This window comes from Crotalus tigris, unplaced genomic scaffold (genome assembly GCF_016545835.1).
Source record: "Crotalus tigris isolate CLP2741 ecotype Arizona unplaced genomic scaffold, ASM1654583v1 scf7180000017551.9496454, whole genome shotgun sequence".
NCBI classification, from domain to species: Eukaryota; Metazoa; Chordata; class Lepidosauria; order Squamata; family Viperidae; genus Crotalus; species Crotalus tigris.
The window spans coordinates 2,558,357-2,576,807 of record NW_024096469.1 but is presented as its reverse complement, the minus strand read 5'-3'; the positions used below and the strand labels follow the sequence as shown (position 1 = coordinate 2,576,807).

General features: G+C 37.8%; 1 protein-coding gene across 1 annotated transcript; it reads right to left on the bottom strand.

Annotated features, from left to right (window-relative positions):
- Positions 1-1,108: 1,108 nt before the first annotated feature.
- LOC120307507 (zinc finger BED domain-containing protein 5-like) lies at positions 1,109-2,905 on the bottom strand. The gene has a single exon (XM_039342357.1). It carries the CDS (start codon positions 2,903-2,905, stop codon positions 1,109-1,111), a length of 1,797 nt encoding a protein of 598 aa, XP_039198291.1.
- Positions 2,906-18,451: the final 15,546 nt, after the last annotated feature.

The following is an 18,451-nucleotide window of genomic DNA, read 5'->3' as shown; positions in this document are numbered from 1 at the left end:
CCTGGGTCAAACTTTTATAGCTGTTATTATAAGGTTGAGGTTTTCTCAAGGAAGGGTTGAGACATTCTATACATACTTTACCTTGATCTCTCCTCTCCCAGGCCTCACAGATGCTACTGCTTACAACCTAGTCCACATAAGGGAGGGTTAAGCGATAACTTTTAAATCCTAACAAATTATGGCAAACCAATCAAACTCTGATCTGCAGTTATCATTAAATATATTGCAGATCTGTCTTTCAGCCAAACCAATCAACCGCTATTCATTCCAACAAGCGTTATAGACTACATTTTTTTTTTGTTTCGGCGAACTTCAAAAACAACAACATTTTGCACTAAATTGGAATTGAAATAGTAAGAGAAGGAAAATTGTTTGCAGCGACGTTTGTGACGTTTGGGAGACAAAAACATGCATAGGTTTGTCTCCATTAACAGATTGGATTTCTTCATTGACAGCTCTGAATATGTGGAAAAGAGGGATATTATCTCTTCTGTGTGTCTGTGTGTGTTTCCATGAATCTATAGATTCTTCCAAGCCATGTTCTGTTTTGGCTATATTATGTGTGTACCCAAGTGCATTGTCCCAAATTGTTGCCATGTTGTTCCAGTACTATGTTGAACAGTAAAATATTCCACCAATTTTCTCCTCTTTCCTGGATTTGTGGGGACAACATTTCTGAACTTTTTTATGGTCAGTCAATATACTCCTCCTTTCTGCCTGATCTATGTTGAGGGTTTCTCTTTAGACTTCTTTTGTTGACAGTTATTTATACTTCTACTAAGTCTGACATTGCTTCAAGCCCATATCATAAGTGTAGGGCAGTGTTTCCCAAACTTTTAACATATGTGTACCCCTTCTATAATTTTCGTAATGCTGAGTACCCCTCATAAAAACATATGCTTTAATAAAAATCAAAATATATTTATTTTTTAATTTTTTTGTACATACACAAAATAAACGAAAGTTATATTATAAAGAACATTTATTTGATTCAATGAGAAGGATGAAATTGTTTATGTTGAGATGACAGATCATCATAATTTGGTTCCCTGGTTGTTAATTTTAATCTGAGATGCGGTTCCACATCCAATAGTCTGTTCCTTTTTTTCTACTTAATGTCTACAAATGCAGAAAAAGCAACTTCGCATAAATATGAAGTTGGAAAAGGCAAGATGTATTTCAGGACTTTTTCTGTTAAAACCGGATACACATGTTGCATTTGTAACCAGAATGATGTTAAAGTACACTCCTTATGTTTATTTCTCAAGAATTCATCCGAAGCTAACTCCAACAATTGCTCTTCTTCCGCATGTGACAAACCTTCTGGCATGGATGTTGTGTTAATGTTGAACGGATATCTTATCCATTCAATATTTTTGTTTAAATCAGGGAAATAATTTTTCAAGCCAACTTGCAAACTCTCCAAATGCTGTATTATGCATTTCAAAGTATCAGCCTCAATTTTAGTAGCCGAACTTGTTATAAACTCATGAAGAGAGGGAAACGAGTCTACTTCTCCATTACCAACTCTCTTTTGCCATAAATTTAGTTTTACGATAGTAGCGTTCACTTTATCTTGAACGTGAAACAATGAAATTTCTTTGCCTTGTAATGATAAGTTGAGGCAATTTAAAACAGAGAATATATCTGCTAAGTATGCTAGTTTACAAAGCCATTTCCAGTCATGTAAACAATTTCTCAACTCAAATCTATCATTAAGAAAGCATTGAAGTTCATGTCTAAGTTCGAACAATCGGTTTAGAATTTTTCCCCGAGATAGCCAACGAACATCCGTATGAAAAAGCAGCTGGGTATGACTACTTCCCATTTCTTCACATATTTGCGAAAAAAGTCGTGCATTCAAAGGGCGGCTTTTAATGTAGTTAATGATTTTCACGCTTTCATCCAGAACTTTCTGTAGATCAGCGGGCATCTTATGTGTTGCCAAAGCCTCTCTGTGTATGCAACAATGTGTAGATATGACATTTGGAGCAACATTTTGAATTCTTGCAACAAGTCCTTTATTAATTCCGACCATACTTTTTGCTCCATCTGTGCTTATTCCAACACATCTATTCCAATCAATTTTGTTCTCTTGCATAAATGTATTCATAACATTAAAGATATCTTCTCCTGTTGTGTGACCTAATAAAGGCTGACAAAATAAAAAGTCGTCATGAATTTCTTGATTTTTTTCGTATCTAACAAACGCCATTAGATTTGCAAAATTCGCAATGTCGGTGGACTCATCGACTTGCAATGCATAATAACGACTTCGAGAAATATCAGATAATAACATCTGTTTTACATTATTAGACATATCAATGATTCGTCGATGAACTGTATTATTTGAGAGAGGAATGCGGTCAAAAGTTTGTTTTGCTCTATCTCCTATCATTACTTCTGCCATTATCTTGGCTGCAGGCTTGATTAAAATTTCGCCAATGGTTTCCGCTGCACTACATTTGGCAATTAAAAGTGACACGCGATACGAAGCTTCTAGTATTTTTTGATTGTCACCTCCCGTCAAACCCTGCATTACTTTTTGAGACTGATTTAAACCCTTAAGTTTATTTTCAAAAAAATCTATGGGTTTATCTTTGTACTGATTATGGTTTGTCTCAAAATGGCGCTTTAAGTTGGATGGTTTCATGCTTTCATTTGTTAGATTTTCAAAACAAATGACACAAAGTGGAATAGGCTCATTTTCATCTCCAGTCCATGAGAATCCAAATTTAAGATATTCTTTGTCGTACTTGCGAGTTTTCCTTGCTTTTTTCTTAACAGGTTCTTTCAGAATTGAAATTGATTCGTCGTTAATTTCATTATTTCCTGTTCGTTGATTGCTATTACAATCATTACTTTCTTTCAGTTTAGTAGTTCCAGATTTCAACCAGCAATCCATAATCTCTGTTAGGGATAAAAATTGTATTTTATAAAAATAATCAAAATCAGTGGAACTTACTAAAGCACGATAACAGGCACCCGGAACTAACTATTAAAGAAGTAAGTTGTCTCTATAACGAAGTGCAGTATATTCACGCCATGTCACACCTCACAAGACTGTCTAACCGTTGATAACACTGCAATTCTCCGGCTTTTAAACAGCTCCGAGGCTCAACATTAACTGTTAATGTTCCCGCAGTTTAAAAATAGCCGAACCAGAGCTGCGCTAAGGATGCGCAGAAGTTCCCATCATAATGAGTTGCGATACGATATATGATGGCCCCAGTTCCCGTGTAAAAACTGTGATACGCGCCTATTTCTTTCTTTGTTCTGTGGGTGCAGCTAAGCACGGTGCAGTGGATATTCCCATGTGATCCCCACTAAACTCCGGTGCAACACATACCCCCACCAAACTCTTCCCGTACCCCTGGGGGTACGCGTACCACACTTTGGGGAACACTGGTGTAGGGTAATAAACAAATTCTTCAATGCTAGTATAACAAGATATCGTTGTCATAAACCACATCACTGTAACAGACAACCAAATACTCTGCACAATTACAGTACTGCTGTACAATGGCAGGGTGAATTCAGAATCACAGGGTTGGAAGAGGCTATTGAGTCTAGTTCTTTATTCAGATTGGAATTCAAATGACACATAATATTGTGGGGCAATTCTATGTTCCACATAACAACATCCTCTCTCCTATCCAGCTTTGCTCAGTGATGGAGAACTACAAGCATCAGAATATAACCTTTAACATTTTTCATGGGGGAGATAAATGAGGCAAAACGTTTGGGAGAGATTGCATTTTTAAAAATTTGTTAGACAATCACATGCATCTTAGTTTTCCTCATTTCAACTAATTATGGAAATGTATTGCAATTCTTCAGCAAGCAAGTAGGGCCACACAAAGACAACTTAGGAATTGCATGCAGTTTAGGAGCTGCTTGTTTACGCATTCCTGATTTAATGTATATGCAATGCATAAATAGGTAGAGGCACTTGCATTAATAATAATATCATTTGCAAACTTGTCTGATAGGCATAATGACTGATTCAAGAAGAAAGCATTTTAACATCAAGAAAAATTGGATATGACCTACAATCTCACACCTTCATTATTTAGTCAATGCATAAAAATGCAAAAAAAGGTCCTACAATTCTTTGCTAAAGTATTAATATTATTCTATTTTAATATGAAACCTTTGTGCTTTCTATCTGGATAGATATGTCCACTGGTTTAATACAATGTGTGCTTTATGAATGCCAAACAGTTAGTTGTAGATCAAGTGCCCAAATGATGACATAAATCCCAAAGTAATTCTGCCTACTCTGTCATAGCATGGGTGTCACAGTTGTTGGTGTCACTGCAGTGCTAAATGTTCCTAATCACAGCACACAGATAATATTTACATTATATTGTGGATGAGATTTAATTTTTCCTTTCAAGATCACCTTTCTAATGAAATGGTCCTGGAGGAATTCTGGAACAAATACTTGCTTACATGAATCCTGGATAGATTTATTTATTTATTTATTATTAATCTATATCCATAGAAAGCTTTAAAAGGTCATTAGTTTACCTTACGTGATTAATTGATCTGAATGACAATGATATTTTCCATTTATTTGCTATTTTAAAAGCCCTCTCTATTCATTATCTTAGACATCCTAACTGTAACAACACTTTGATGGTAACTCTCTTCAAGCACTTCTCAACTCTCGGTAAAAAGGATAGAAAGGAATATTTTAATTACATCTCTGATAGTCTGCTGTGTCACATGCTTCATGTATGCTAACCCTGAACTTGCCAGAAGCTTGGAAGATGGCAGCTAGACATCAGGAATTTATCATGACTAGTTTAAAAGCACTGTGCTACTTGTCAGTTGTTATATGAGCTCAGTTAAAATGGCTGGTTTTAACCTTTAAAATTATGAATGACTTAAAAGTTCAGAAATTACTTAACTCAGAAGAAGACTAGTGTCAGCGCTGCAACAATTGAGAAACTATAGCCATTTTACCTTTTGCTTTCTTCGTGCTTTTTTTTCTGTTATTTGGGATTCTCAGATGTAGAAGGGGGGAAAGGGGAAATGTTGAGTGTTTTCTGTTAGCCATAACATTTGCAGCTGGGTGAGGACCAAGGTCAATGTTAGATAAAGTTTTGGCAGGTTGAAAAGCTGGGAGGACAGCCCTCATTTTAAAATAATTGGTGAATGTGATTTATGACAGCCTTTCTGGGATGGAAATTGCAACTTGCTATTTTGTATCAGGGGGAGGGAATTTTAGTCTTGGGTTCAACTATGTACGTGCTGATATTTTGTTTCCTGAATAAAATGTTCTTTGAGGAATAAATCTTTGCCTTGAAGTTCTTTTAAAAGGTTTCATCTATCGGAACCATGACAACTAGCATGACAGGGACTTGTGGAGAAGTTTTCATGACAGATTGGAACAGTTACTTCTCTGACGTTGGACACATCTCACTATTTCACAAGAATGGGGGGGGGGTCAACCTATTTTCCAAAGCACCTGAGGCTAGGACAAGAAGTAACAGATGGAAGCTTATCAAGGAGAGAAGCAACCTAGAACTAAGGAAAAATTCCTGTCAGTGAGAACAATTAAGCAGTGAAACGGCTTGCCTCCAGAAGTTGTGGGTGTTCCATTATTGGAGCTTTTTAAGAAGTGATTGGACAGCCATTTGTTTGGAATGGTATAGAGTCTCCTCTTCTAGTTGGGCTAGAAGATCTCTAAGGTCCCTTTCAATTCTGAATCTATTCTCTACTGAATCTACTGAGTAATTCTGAATCTACTCTCATTGAAAGTTTCATTTCAAAGTTGTTTTATTTTTAAAAAGCAAATAATTTTAGGTTTCCTGTACTATTCAGCAAAATATAAGTAGCCCTACTCTGATTTAGTATGAATTAAACAGGGAGCTCTGATTCAGTGAAATCTGTTATTTTCTCAAATAGTAAGATGAGGCCCAAATTAAATCTTATAGTCATCATGTGTCCTTCCAAAAAGAAGCGCAGAACAAAAGAACATAAAACATTTTTTCTGACAATTCTAGAGAATCAAATGCTTAACCACATTATAAAAAGAAGAGTACTCTATTTTTTTGCTCTGAATGGCCAGTTCCATTGATTGCACGGTTGCATGATTGGTACTACATCTGGTAATTAAAGACAACAATGTGATCCAAATGAAATGACATGATTTCTAAAATACAACAAATTGGGTATTTTTACAAGTCAAATCAGAAGCATACTGAAAACTGTCTATAAATTGAGACCAATACAAATTGCAACCCTAGTTTGGTGATCCACTTATATGCAGATAAAATATATTCATATATGAAATGACAATATCCAAACTTGTGAAGCTGTGGCATTTTCTCCCTAAATATCTGGCAGATGCTGATGAGATACTTGCTTCCTTTTCTGAAGGCAAAGAAAAAGAGCAAGGAAAAGGGGAACTGTTATTAAAGGATTTGGTATTAACCATTTTAACGTAAACCTTTATGGAATAGTCTACTGCATAAACCTTAAAAATGAGTTTGTTCCTATCATATCAAAATGGATATTTCCTGAAAATAATTCCTATCTGCAATTAATTATGCATGACATGGATGTGTCTGAAATGACATCAGTAATGACCAGCCGGGAATGACATTGTCTTACTTCATGACAATGGAAAGTCTGGAAAGATTTATAGTTTCTCACAAGACAGCTAAGGAAGGGTAAAAGATGATAATAGTGGAAGATCTCTATCATCCTGCTTTCTGCTCTGACAGGGAAAACTGCTGTTGCTATCAAGGCTATGATTAAATAGTGCTGACTTCTGAGGAAGTGAGCATTCAGCACACAACACAAAGCAAAGCAAACAAAAAAAGGGGAAGCCTGGGATACTGTGGAAAAGGGAGATGTTAATGGTACATGTTGATGGGAGAAGGAGGAGGAGGAGGAGGAGGAGGAGGGAACTTAATATGGACTTTAGAGGAAGTGAAAGGAGAAAAGTTTCGCAGAAGGAAATTTCCCAAATATCAGCAAGAGTGAGAAAGGTGCCTGAGAAGAAAATAATTCTGCAATTACGTGCTTTGGAAATTGGGCAAGAGGAATACTATATTTTACAGTGAGACATAAACAGTAAAACATAATAGGTGGACAATGAAACAAAACCTTTGTCCGATAAAATAACATGGATTCAGACTAGGGCAGTCTTAAACAATATTTGTTAAAGATCTGTAGACAGTACCTTACAACTTCCTCTCATTCAAATGCAAGGAGAACAGCACCACCACAACAAAGGAATAAAATAATATTATGCAATGTTGCATTTTTGCTTCCAGGGCTGAGAAAGCACTATCCACTTCTGCTATTATGTAAAATGATACACAATGATTATGTGACATATAGGGAATCAAATTTATCAGGGATAACTCTGAAGCAAAAAAGATTTATAATGCAGATTCTAGTGATGTTTAATCAATGTTAGATTAAATAACTGAGTCAATAGTGGGCAATTTATGATTGTGTAGAAATAATCAGTTCAGACCTCTGATTAAATAATTTGTTACCTCCAAGGAGAGAAAAACCTGGGAAGAAAATGATGAGGAAAAAAAGAGAAAATATAGCCGAAAGAAAGTGAGAAGACATGTAATAAGGGGAATAGACTTGAATTACAGAATGTTTTATACAAAATATGGAGTTGCAGTTTGGTTGCTGAAATTTATAAGCATTTATACAATGGAAATAAAACAGTCATGAGAATGAATGGAAACTAGTTAATAGTTCAGCAATCAGCAGGGAGTAAGCATGAGGTATGAAGTTATCTTTGATTGTTTAATGCATTTGTGGTTACATGCATAAGGAATAATTGCAAAGTAGATGAATTTATATAAAAAATGAAAAATAGATAGACAAAAGATATGCAAATGCTTATAAAACTGTAATGAGTAATAAAGGGTCTGTTGCATGCCATTGGTTTGCAATGTTTAGAGCTGTCAGAGATTTCATCTGTGAGTTGTTTGGACCACTCTGTGTTTTTAGATAAAGAGAGCAATCTTCCTACTTTCTCTGTTTATCTTTCACCTAGTCTTATTAGTTACATGAACTTCTCTGTTTAAGAGATAAAGGGAACTTCCTGTTGCTCAGGCTCAGGCTCTCTTCAACATGTAGTTTAGCCACAGGTAAGCTTTTCTGATCTCATATTCAAAATAAATTTATTTTTTGTATCAAATATAACGAATGTCTGCTAGCATTAATTAATAATGGTACGGATATGGTGGAATGCAATCTAAAGTCATAGGAGGGAGAGCAAAGAGACAGCAGGACTTAGAATCTCTGATAGGCAGGAAGAGGGCAAATGTGGATCCCCCACTAACAACCCACACAGTATATCTAATAATATGCTTTAGTTACTTTAGTCTGGCAAGAGTTCCGTTAAAATAGACAAACAACTATAAAGAACATTCAGAAAAAACTCCAGGTGTCATTCATGGTTCTTGGGCCTGATAGCTAAGGCTATTTTCTGCATCCAGGACAACTATATTATGGACATTATTCTTATTGATGCTACAATCTCTGATTAATTTTTCAGTATTCATTCAGCAAACTGCATACATTCGGCATATGTCCCGCTAACTGTGGCTCCTGCTGAATTCAAAACTCTGATAATAGGATAGTCATATTTCTGCTTGGACAAAAAATGGGCATATGCTCACAGTGAGCTTGTAGGAGTACTTGAAGAAAAAAATCTGGAAAGGACTGGAGTAGATCAAATAAATGAAGTACTGTAATGGGATTGTCAATGCTGTTAATATAGGATATTATTGCTTTGACAAGATATACAGAACTGTCTGGTATTTTTAGAGTTAATTCAGATGACAGAGTGAGGGATGAGATTCATAAGGAAAGCCCACGAAAGGAACGGAAGTGAATCTTTGCCCTCTGGGCTAATTGGAAGATATGACTTATGACTGCAAAATAAGGGAGGGGTTTAGAAAGAAAAGTTAGACGCAAGCAAGAGAAATTCAGATTCTGGCGTACATCCATGATGTGCCATCGATTTGTTACACTGTTAATTACGACTTTAGGATAACATGCCTGGAAGTTCTTTGAAGTGTTTCATTAGTTGGAACCATGACTTCATGCCAGAATCCACAAATTTTTCAAACCAATTAAGGGGTCCTAAACTCCAATCACTATTCCTAAACTAAAGGGTAGACTGATAAAGATTTGGGGAAGATCTCATTATAGAAGGGGAGAGATGGCTTGAGGCCAGCCCCTCAGCAGCAGCAGCTTCCCCAGGGAGTGGAACAGCAGCCAACCAGCCGGCGGAGAAAGAACTCTGGCAGATTGCCCAGCTGGGAGTAAAGACTTCAAAAGCAGAATGGAGAGATAACGAAGTTTTGGGTGAGTTACTGGAAAGATTTCAAAACCCAGAGGTGAAAAGAAGAAATTAATTCCTGCAGAGAGAAGCCTACAGCCCTTCCATTGCATATGTCCCTGCCAGGGGCTCCAGCCCTGAAGAGAGAGGGAATCCCAGTCTGAGGCTTCTGCAGCAATGGGGAGATTGGATTCCCAAGCAGGTGGATGGTCCATGTCCTCTGAACTTGCACAGCTAATAGAGGCCTTGCAATGGCTTGGGGTGGGAGAAACCAGATCAGCAGCTGGTGGGAGAATGACCACAGCAAGGAGACTGGTCACAGCCCCCAAACATGCAACCCCTGGGCACAAATCTGCAGCCAGGATGGGGCCAGCAGCAACAGCCACCATGGGAGCCCCAACAGCCTATAATTGCACCACTTTTCAGAGCAACCTTCAATGGGGACCCAGAGAAGCTGGTTTTTTTCCTCAACCAAGTGCACTCTCATTTGAATTGCTGGGTCTATCTCCACCTGGACCTGGGGGCCATGGTCGATGTGATTGTGTCCAGCCTAGAAGGAGAAGCATCCAAATGGCTGAACTATTTATATGATGAACAAGCCCCCAAATTGGAAGATCCCCAACTCTTCCTCCTAGGGCTGAGGGAAAGATTTGAGGACCCATCTATAAGAGCCGAGGTGGTGCAGCAGTTAGAGTGCAGTACTGCAGGCCACTTTAGCTGACTGTGTTTAGCAGGTCAGCGGTTCAAATCTCACCGGCTCAAGGTTGACTCAGCCTTCCATCCTTCCGAGGTAGGTAAAATGAGGACCCAGATTGTTGGGGGAAATGTAAAATATATATACATTGCTTACTGGTGTGCACCACTTAGAGAGTGCTTGCACTTAAAGCGGTATATAAGTCTCATAAATAAATAAATAAATAAATATTGGTCTTAAAGCAAGAGAACAGATCTACAAAATAAAACAAGCTGGCAGACCTGCCCTGGATATGTGCGGGAATTTCGCAAGATAGCAGGTCGAATAGAGAGGTGGCCTGAACAATCCCTAATCCATCACTTCATTGAGGGATTAGATGATCACCTCTCTAAGGCCTGAATCTATCGAGCCGTACCTGATCAGCTGCAAGAATGACTAGACCTAGCTAGACCTTCAGCTTGCCTGCTATAAGACGCCTCCCCCACCTGAATCCAAGCAGTCGCCAGAGCAACCCGGACAGCAATCACCCCCACGACAATCTCCAACTACTACGATGGCTGAGAGACCCAGACCACCTGCAGGCCCATCAAAAAAGTGTTTTCGGTGTAGACAAGAGGGATATCAAGTGGTAGGACATCCCTACCCCCGACTATAGAACAGACTGGAACCAGCGACAAGAAAGAAACCTGCTCAGCGGCTAACAAGAGAAATTCAGATTCTGGCATGAAGTCATGGTTCCGACTAATGAAACACTTCAAAGAACTTTCAGGCATGTTTATCCTAAAGTCTTTATTAACAGTGTAACAAATTGATGGCACATCATGGATGTACGCCAGAATCTGAATTTCTCTTGCTTGTGTCTAATTTTTCTTTCTAAACCCCTCCCTTATTTTGCAGTCATAAGTCACATCTTCCAATTAGCCTGGAGGGCAAAGATTCACTTCCGTTCCTTTCCGGGCTTCCCTTATGAATCTTCTCCCTCACTCTGTCATCTGAATTAAGTCTAAAAATACCAGACAGTTCCGTATATCTTGTCAAAGCAATAATATCCTATATTAACAGCATTGACAGGGATCTTACAGAGGGAGTAAGTCTACAAAAATAAAAGAATCAAATGGATAGTAGGTTTTTTCACGTCCATGCACTTCTCAGTGACCTGATAATCACCAAAAATCAGGTCTGCACACTTCCTGCCAACCATAAAGCTAAATTTAAATTGCCAAATTTCATTCATTCTCACTTTCTAATCAAAATTACCAGGCATTTTTAACTATAAATTCTATCTACTTTGCAGAAAACAGTTACTCAGTCTACCAAAGCTTTTGGCAAAACAATTTGGAACAGTGAAGACAATTCCTTGATGAGTGGTTCTACTCTAGTCTGAATTTTATTTCCAGAGGGAAATGCTGCAGTACTAATACTTGATGCCTTATTTATAATCACCAAGTTCTATTCTTCATCCTCTGGGCTTTAACTGCTAAATCAAATTATTGGGACAAAGTACAGGTAATCCTCAACTTACACCAGTTTGTTTAGTGACTGTTCAAAGTTACTATGGCACTGGAAAAAAGTGACTTATGACCATTTTTCACACTTATGATCATTGTAGCAGCATCCCCAAGGTCATCCAATTAAAATTAAAATTCTTGGCAACTGACTCATATTTATGACGATTGCAGTGTCCCAGGATCATGTGATCACCTTTTGCAACCTTCTGGCAAGCAAAGTCAATGGGGAAGCCAGATTCATTTAACAACTATGTTACTAACTTAACAACTGCAATGATTGACTTAACAACTACGGCAAGACAGGTCATAAAATGGGACTAAAATTCACTTAATAACTGCCTCGCTTAGAACAGAAACTTTGGGCTCAGTTGTGGTCGTAAGTCAAGGACTATCTTTATGCAAAAATTTCTTCTGGGTAAATTAACAAAAACACTATCAGTCAACAAACAAAAAGTAGTAAGTCAAGTGTGTCTTTTATTTTCTTTACGTGAAGCATATGAAGGAAATATACATGTTGAGATAACTTGGTTGACTAAGATGAACATGGATGATACGCAGATTTGCCTTTCTTTTTCTTCAGATGAGGTTGAGATTATGTGTGCTCTCCCAAATAAATTTTGAAATATCTCATTCTGGTTCAGATAATTTTAGATACTGTAGATTGCAGACAAACTAAAGGATCAGGCTTACAGCTTGAGGATATTAAAAATCTGCTCTTTAGGACTATGTTCCCTTTTTTCCCATTATTTTTGAGATTTATATCCTGAATGTCACTGCTGGAAACAGCAGAAATCACAAACCAAGCATTTGATCACTTTATGCCAGTGCTTTATCACCTGCACTAGCTCAGGGACATTTGTACTGGGGGCGAGGTGGTGGTCATGCATTGTAATAAATCCCTTTTGTAGTTTCACGCAACATCATCACAAAAAGCTTCAAGCATGCAGTTGCAACTATCATCTTGATTTTTTTTTTTTTTGACCCCTCCATGTAGATGCCCATGCAATAGCTAAAAGTTGGTTTGGCCAGCAATTTCCTTTCGAATGATATGCCAATTGTTCTCAATAAGTTCATCAACCTTTCTTACATGAAATTTGTCAGTTGCTGTCACAAATCAGCTCTTTCCACTTCATTATTGTTTTTATTATTATTTGCACAGTATTCATATCAGCATAGTTGTGAAGTGCCAGAGAAATCAGAAAATCCAACCAATTAACAATACTACTATTAATTTACAGCTATATATGATGATTGCATTAAAAGTAGTGCCACCAATGTTATATATGTTATTACATTTCAGTTCCAAAGGAAAAAAAGATCCTTTGGAGTACACATGGACATGCAAACAATATCAATCTACAAATCTTTAAATAAAAGACATCATTCCCCAAACTGAGCTGCAGCTATAGAAGGCAGCCTCCAATCCTAGGAAAAGATGCAGCTGCTTTAAGCAGTCACATAGACATGAGTCTCACAATCAGAAGCTCCTTTTTGTGTTTGAATCCAAAGCAGTCCTATAGACAGTCTTCAGATGCTGAACTTAAAACTAAAGATGTATCTTTTTTACCTAAGACTTACTATTTAAATTCCTATTAAATGTTATAAATTGAGCATATCAATTAAATATTTACATATTAATTCATAAGCAGAGCTATTGCTTCATTAGCTAAAATGCAGACAGGATTGGGCAATTTTTAATTAGCCAAAGGTGTAATTCATTATTTTTGAAGTGTTGAGAATGTTCTTTGTTGTTACCAGTATTTAATTATGAAATAACTGCATTTGGATGTACCATTTTCTTGCAATTCCCATTTCAAAATGCCAAGAAAACCATGCTATCAGTTTTCAGCCAGAATTACTACAATATGCTCTAAGTTACAAAAAGGAACTTGAAAGCTGCTTGTGATCCTTGGATCTAAGATTACTGAAAACTGATCTAAAGTAAGACATAGTTAATAAGCTAACTAAATATATCTATAGAACTTCCTAAGGTTTTTGCATGGTTATAAGCGCATGTTTTCATATTTTTGGTGAGCAGTATTTTATATATTATATTTTAGAAATATATATATATATATATATTCTGAAGTTTTCGCGGGTGTTTGTATTTAGGTCTTTGTTTATTCGGGTTTTCTCCCGCGTAAAATTGGAAGTGTCTTGGCGACGTTTTGATGAAGTCTCATTCATCATCTTCAGGCTGGTGTTTTCAGCTTCATGCTTCTAGGAGCAATGTGTGATCATAGCTGTTTCTTCCTTTTAACTGCCAGTGGGGGTATGAACTGATTGGATGAGAGCTTGACTGTGTTCTGATTGGATGGAGGTGTGTTCTGATTGGTTAGGAGCTTGGCTGTGCTCTGATTGGATGGAGGGTTGGCTGTGCTCTGATTGGTTGGGGGTGTGTTCTCTTTGGGTGGGGGCTTTGTTGTGCTCAGGTTAGTCTGAATTGCATGGGGATGTGAGATGGTGAGCTGCATTGCTATTGTTTGGCTTCGCGTTCGTGGTCGTGCCTCATCTTCAGGGTGGGTGTCAGTTTGTACTTACATCCAATGGATTCCAAAGAAATAAGATTACCAAACTAATCCAAAAAGAAACCCCCACTAAAACCCAAGACAGAGAACAAGAAAACGGCAAAGCCCTCCTCCCTTACATAAAAGGCACCACAGACAGAATCAGTAAGATCCTCCACAAACACAACATTAAGACCAAAGATAAAATTGAATTAGAAAATCAAGGAGTACACGAAATCCCATGCACCACTTGTCCCACCACATACATCGGACAAACCAACAGAAGAATAAGTGCACGCATTGAAGAACATAAGAACTCAGTCAAAAAAGAGGAACCAACTTCTTCCCTGGTCCAACACCTTAAAATCACAGGACAGGAAATTGACTTTAAAAAGACCAGAACTATCGCCAAAACTGACAGAATAATCAGAGAAGCCATTGAGATAGAAAAACGCCCACACAGCATGAACAAAGGAGATGATACCTCCCGCCTACCAGCCATTTGGAAACCCACCCTTATTGACAAATGAGTCCCTAACACAAAGAATGACACCAGACCCACACTCACAAAAGCCACACAGGATATCACCACCACACGCCTACGCAAAAAGCAAACCCAAACCCACACCGATGATGAAGCACGACCACAAACCAGAAGCCAGACCACAGCTGCATCATTAGCCACTTTAAACCCCTCCAATCCATACATGAGGCAAACTGACACCCACCATGAAGATGAGGCACGACCACGAATGCGAAGCCAAACAATAGCAAGGCAGCCCAAAATCTTAAACCCCCCATGCAACTCAGACTAACCTGAGCACAACAAAGCCCCCACCCAAAGAGAACACACCCCCAACCAATCAGAGCACAGCCACCCCCCATCCTATCAGAGCACAGCCAACCCCCCCATCCAATCAGAGCACAGCCAAGCTCCTAACCAATCAGAACACACCTCCATCCAATCAGAACACAGTCAAGCTCTCATCCAATCAGTTCATACCCCCACTGGCAGCTAAAAGGAAGAAACAGCTATGATCATACATTGCTCCTAGAAGCACGAAGCCGAAAACACCAGCCTGAAGATGACGAATGAGACTTCGTTGAAACATCGCCAAGACACTTCCAATTTTACGTGGGAGAAAACCCGAATAACCAAAGACCCATATATATATACTGCTCAAAAAAATAAAAGGAACACAAACATATAGGATCCTATACGTTTGTGTTCCCTTTATTTTTGTGAGCAGTGTATATATAAATCAGCTGCTAGGTCACCCTGTCTAGTTCAGATATTAGTTTGTAGTTACGAAGGATGTATAGCAAACTTAGCAATGCCTTATCTAAATTGGTTTATTATTTTTTAAGGGATATAATATCAAAACAGAGCTTTATGCTGAGCAGATCACACACCATTATGTGAGCTAAGTCATCCTGGCCTAAAGGTATGTTATAGAAAGTATTATGGAAATGTATTCATTCTACCAATTACAATTATGGTATTAAAAACATTCTTGGATTCAAGCCAGACTTCATCTTTATTATTATTATTATTAACAACTCCCCTGCACTCCATAAGAGCTTCCAAGAGATCTGTTGATTACTACAGGAATACTTGAACACTTGAAGCTATTATGAAGCTATGAACTATTATGTTTGGAATAAATGTTTAGAAAATAGGATATTGATAGAGAGCCGGTGAAAGTTTTTCACTATTTTATAGATATCAGATAGAGTATGCTGATAAGTCCTTCTACTTAGTGATATAATATGAAAGGAATTGCAGTGTCTTAAGCCTTTTACCAGTGTACCAACCCATGATATTCAGTATATCCTGTTTTTCATTAGAATGCATCAGCCATTCTTAAAGCAGATATTGGGAATAAGGAAAGAAATGGTGAGAAATTGAAGACTGAGTTGTAAATACTCAGGTAAAGGGACAATGCTATTCTATTGCCAGCACTGAAGAAAGGGTACGTCCACAATGGATTGTGTGAGATGGGTACCATCTTATTTATTTATTTATTAAACAAATTTATACAGCTGCCCATTTATTAAAAGAGAACTCTGGTTAGTAAACAAAATGAAAAGACAATACAGTAAAAGTACCACTTAAAATAATGAAGTATACTAAGGCCTGGTTAAAAGAAACAACAATGATTTCTCCTTTAGTTAGGCAACAAATTGTTTGCACGGCAGTCAGGGGGACCCTGGCTATGCTTTCAAATCTGCTGCTGTATAGGAAGAGAGGAAATAGGATTAGATAGACTTAAATCCAAACTTGGCCTGAAACAAGCTGAACAATTTTAGGTCAGTCACAGTTTCTCAGCCTAATGCACTTTACAGAAATCTTTCTGAATCTTGGCAACGTGAAGACATGTGGACTTCAACTCCCAGTATCCCCCAGCCAGCAGATAGCTGAAGCCCACACATCTTCAAGTTGCCAGGGTTCAAAAACGCTGACTTAATAGAGTTGTTGTGAAAAAAAGGGGCTGATGCAAATTATCTATTCAACCCTGATACACCAATGCATTCTGAAGCAAGTCCATAAATGTTAAAATAGATATTTCCCTTTACCCTTCCATAATGTGGTTGTTCACTTTTCTCTCTCTCACAGGTCTATTTTCATGGAATTTAAATGATGCTACTAAAAATACATAAACTTCCCCTGAGTTTTAGATAAAGTAGTGGTTTGATCTTCCAAAGTAAGAACACATTGACCCAATATTCTGGCTTGGAAGTTACTGGTTTATGGCAATGTCTTGGATTAATTATATAAGCTGATTAATGCTGCTTTAATAATACATATATTTGAAGCTCTGTAGTGCACAGCCAACAATTTGTAAGACCTTTTTTTATCATGAATTAAAAGAGGAAAATAGGAGTTAATTCCAAGCAGTTGTAATTTTGCCATCAATTTCCATTCTGACCCATATTCTATTTTAAATTTAAGGCGTACAGTTCAATTCATCCTTTCAGAGATCAATATAATTAGGTGACAATCTACATATTAATATTCTTAAGCCTACTGCCACAGAAATACTGTACAGTATTTTCAGTCAAAAATGACCGAAGCCTTGAAAGTTCATATTGCTTTCTCATTTCCTGCAGACAAAAATGATCAAATGAGCAATACCACTTAAGACTTACTGCTTCATAGTGCTTCACACCCCTCTCTAAGCAGTTTTACAGAGTCAACATATTGCCCCCAACAATTTGGTTCTCATTTTACTGACTTCGGAAGGATGGAAGGTTGAGTCGACTTGAGCTGGTCAGGATCGAACTCCTGGCAGTGAGCAGTGAATTAGCCTGCAGTACTGCATTCTAACCTCTGCACCACCATGCAACTTGGAGGTGAAAAAAGCAATTTCAGTTTTTAAAGTACATTAGCAAGAATAGAATAGTAATATTAGCAGAAGTATTAACGATAATAGTATCTGTTGCAATTGTTTATGCAGCTAGTCCTTGATGTGCGACCACAGTTGAGCTCAAAAATTCCATTGTTAAGCAAGACAGTTGTTGAGTTTTGCCTCAGTTGTTAAGTGAATCTATCTTCCTCATAGAGTTTGTTTGTCAGAAGGTTACAAAAGGTGATCACATAACCCTGGGACTCTGCAATCACCATAAATACATACTAGTCACCAAGCATCTGAATTTTGATCACATGACCATGGGAGAATGCTGTGACAGTCATAAGTATGAAAAGCAGTCATAAGACACTTTTTTTCAGTGCCTCTGTAACTTCAAACAATTTCTAAATAAAGAAAGTTGCAAGTTGAGGGCAGTGGTGGGATTCAGCCAGTTCACACCAGTTCAGCAGAACCGGTAGCTAATTTTTTGTTACCCAAGCCCAGAACTGACTTCCAGAAGTGGCATCCACACAGAGAACAGGTTGTTCACACATTTGAATCCCACCACTGGTTGAGAGTTATCTGTATTGAATTGCTAGTGTTGTTCCAACAGGTTGTTGGCACTTTACAGAATATATAATTTGGATCCTAACTATATTCTCACTTATGGCTACTGAACACAGGCTATTAAGAATTCTCCTTTCATTAGAAAGGAGTATTGGGTTCTCTCTCAGCAGCTTTTTATTCCTTGTGAAACTTTGGAGGTTTGGGAAAAAAACTGTACAACAGCAGTGGGAGGAGCTTTAGGAGGACATCTGCAAAAGTCCCATCTCTTTCTAGTTTCACCAGTTATATGAGATGCTGGGTTAAAAGCCAAGTACAGCTGGAAGGAATTCACAGATAACTAAGTTGACAGAGAGGCAAGATGATAGATTCTGGCTGCAAGGAAGTAATATAGCTCATGATAGCAATCCTTTGAAATCTGCACTATTGACATTCTTCCTGACATTCAGCTATTAAAGACAATTCAGCTCCTGTCAAGCCTGGTCTTTTTCAAGAAC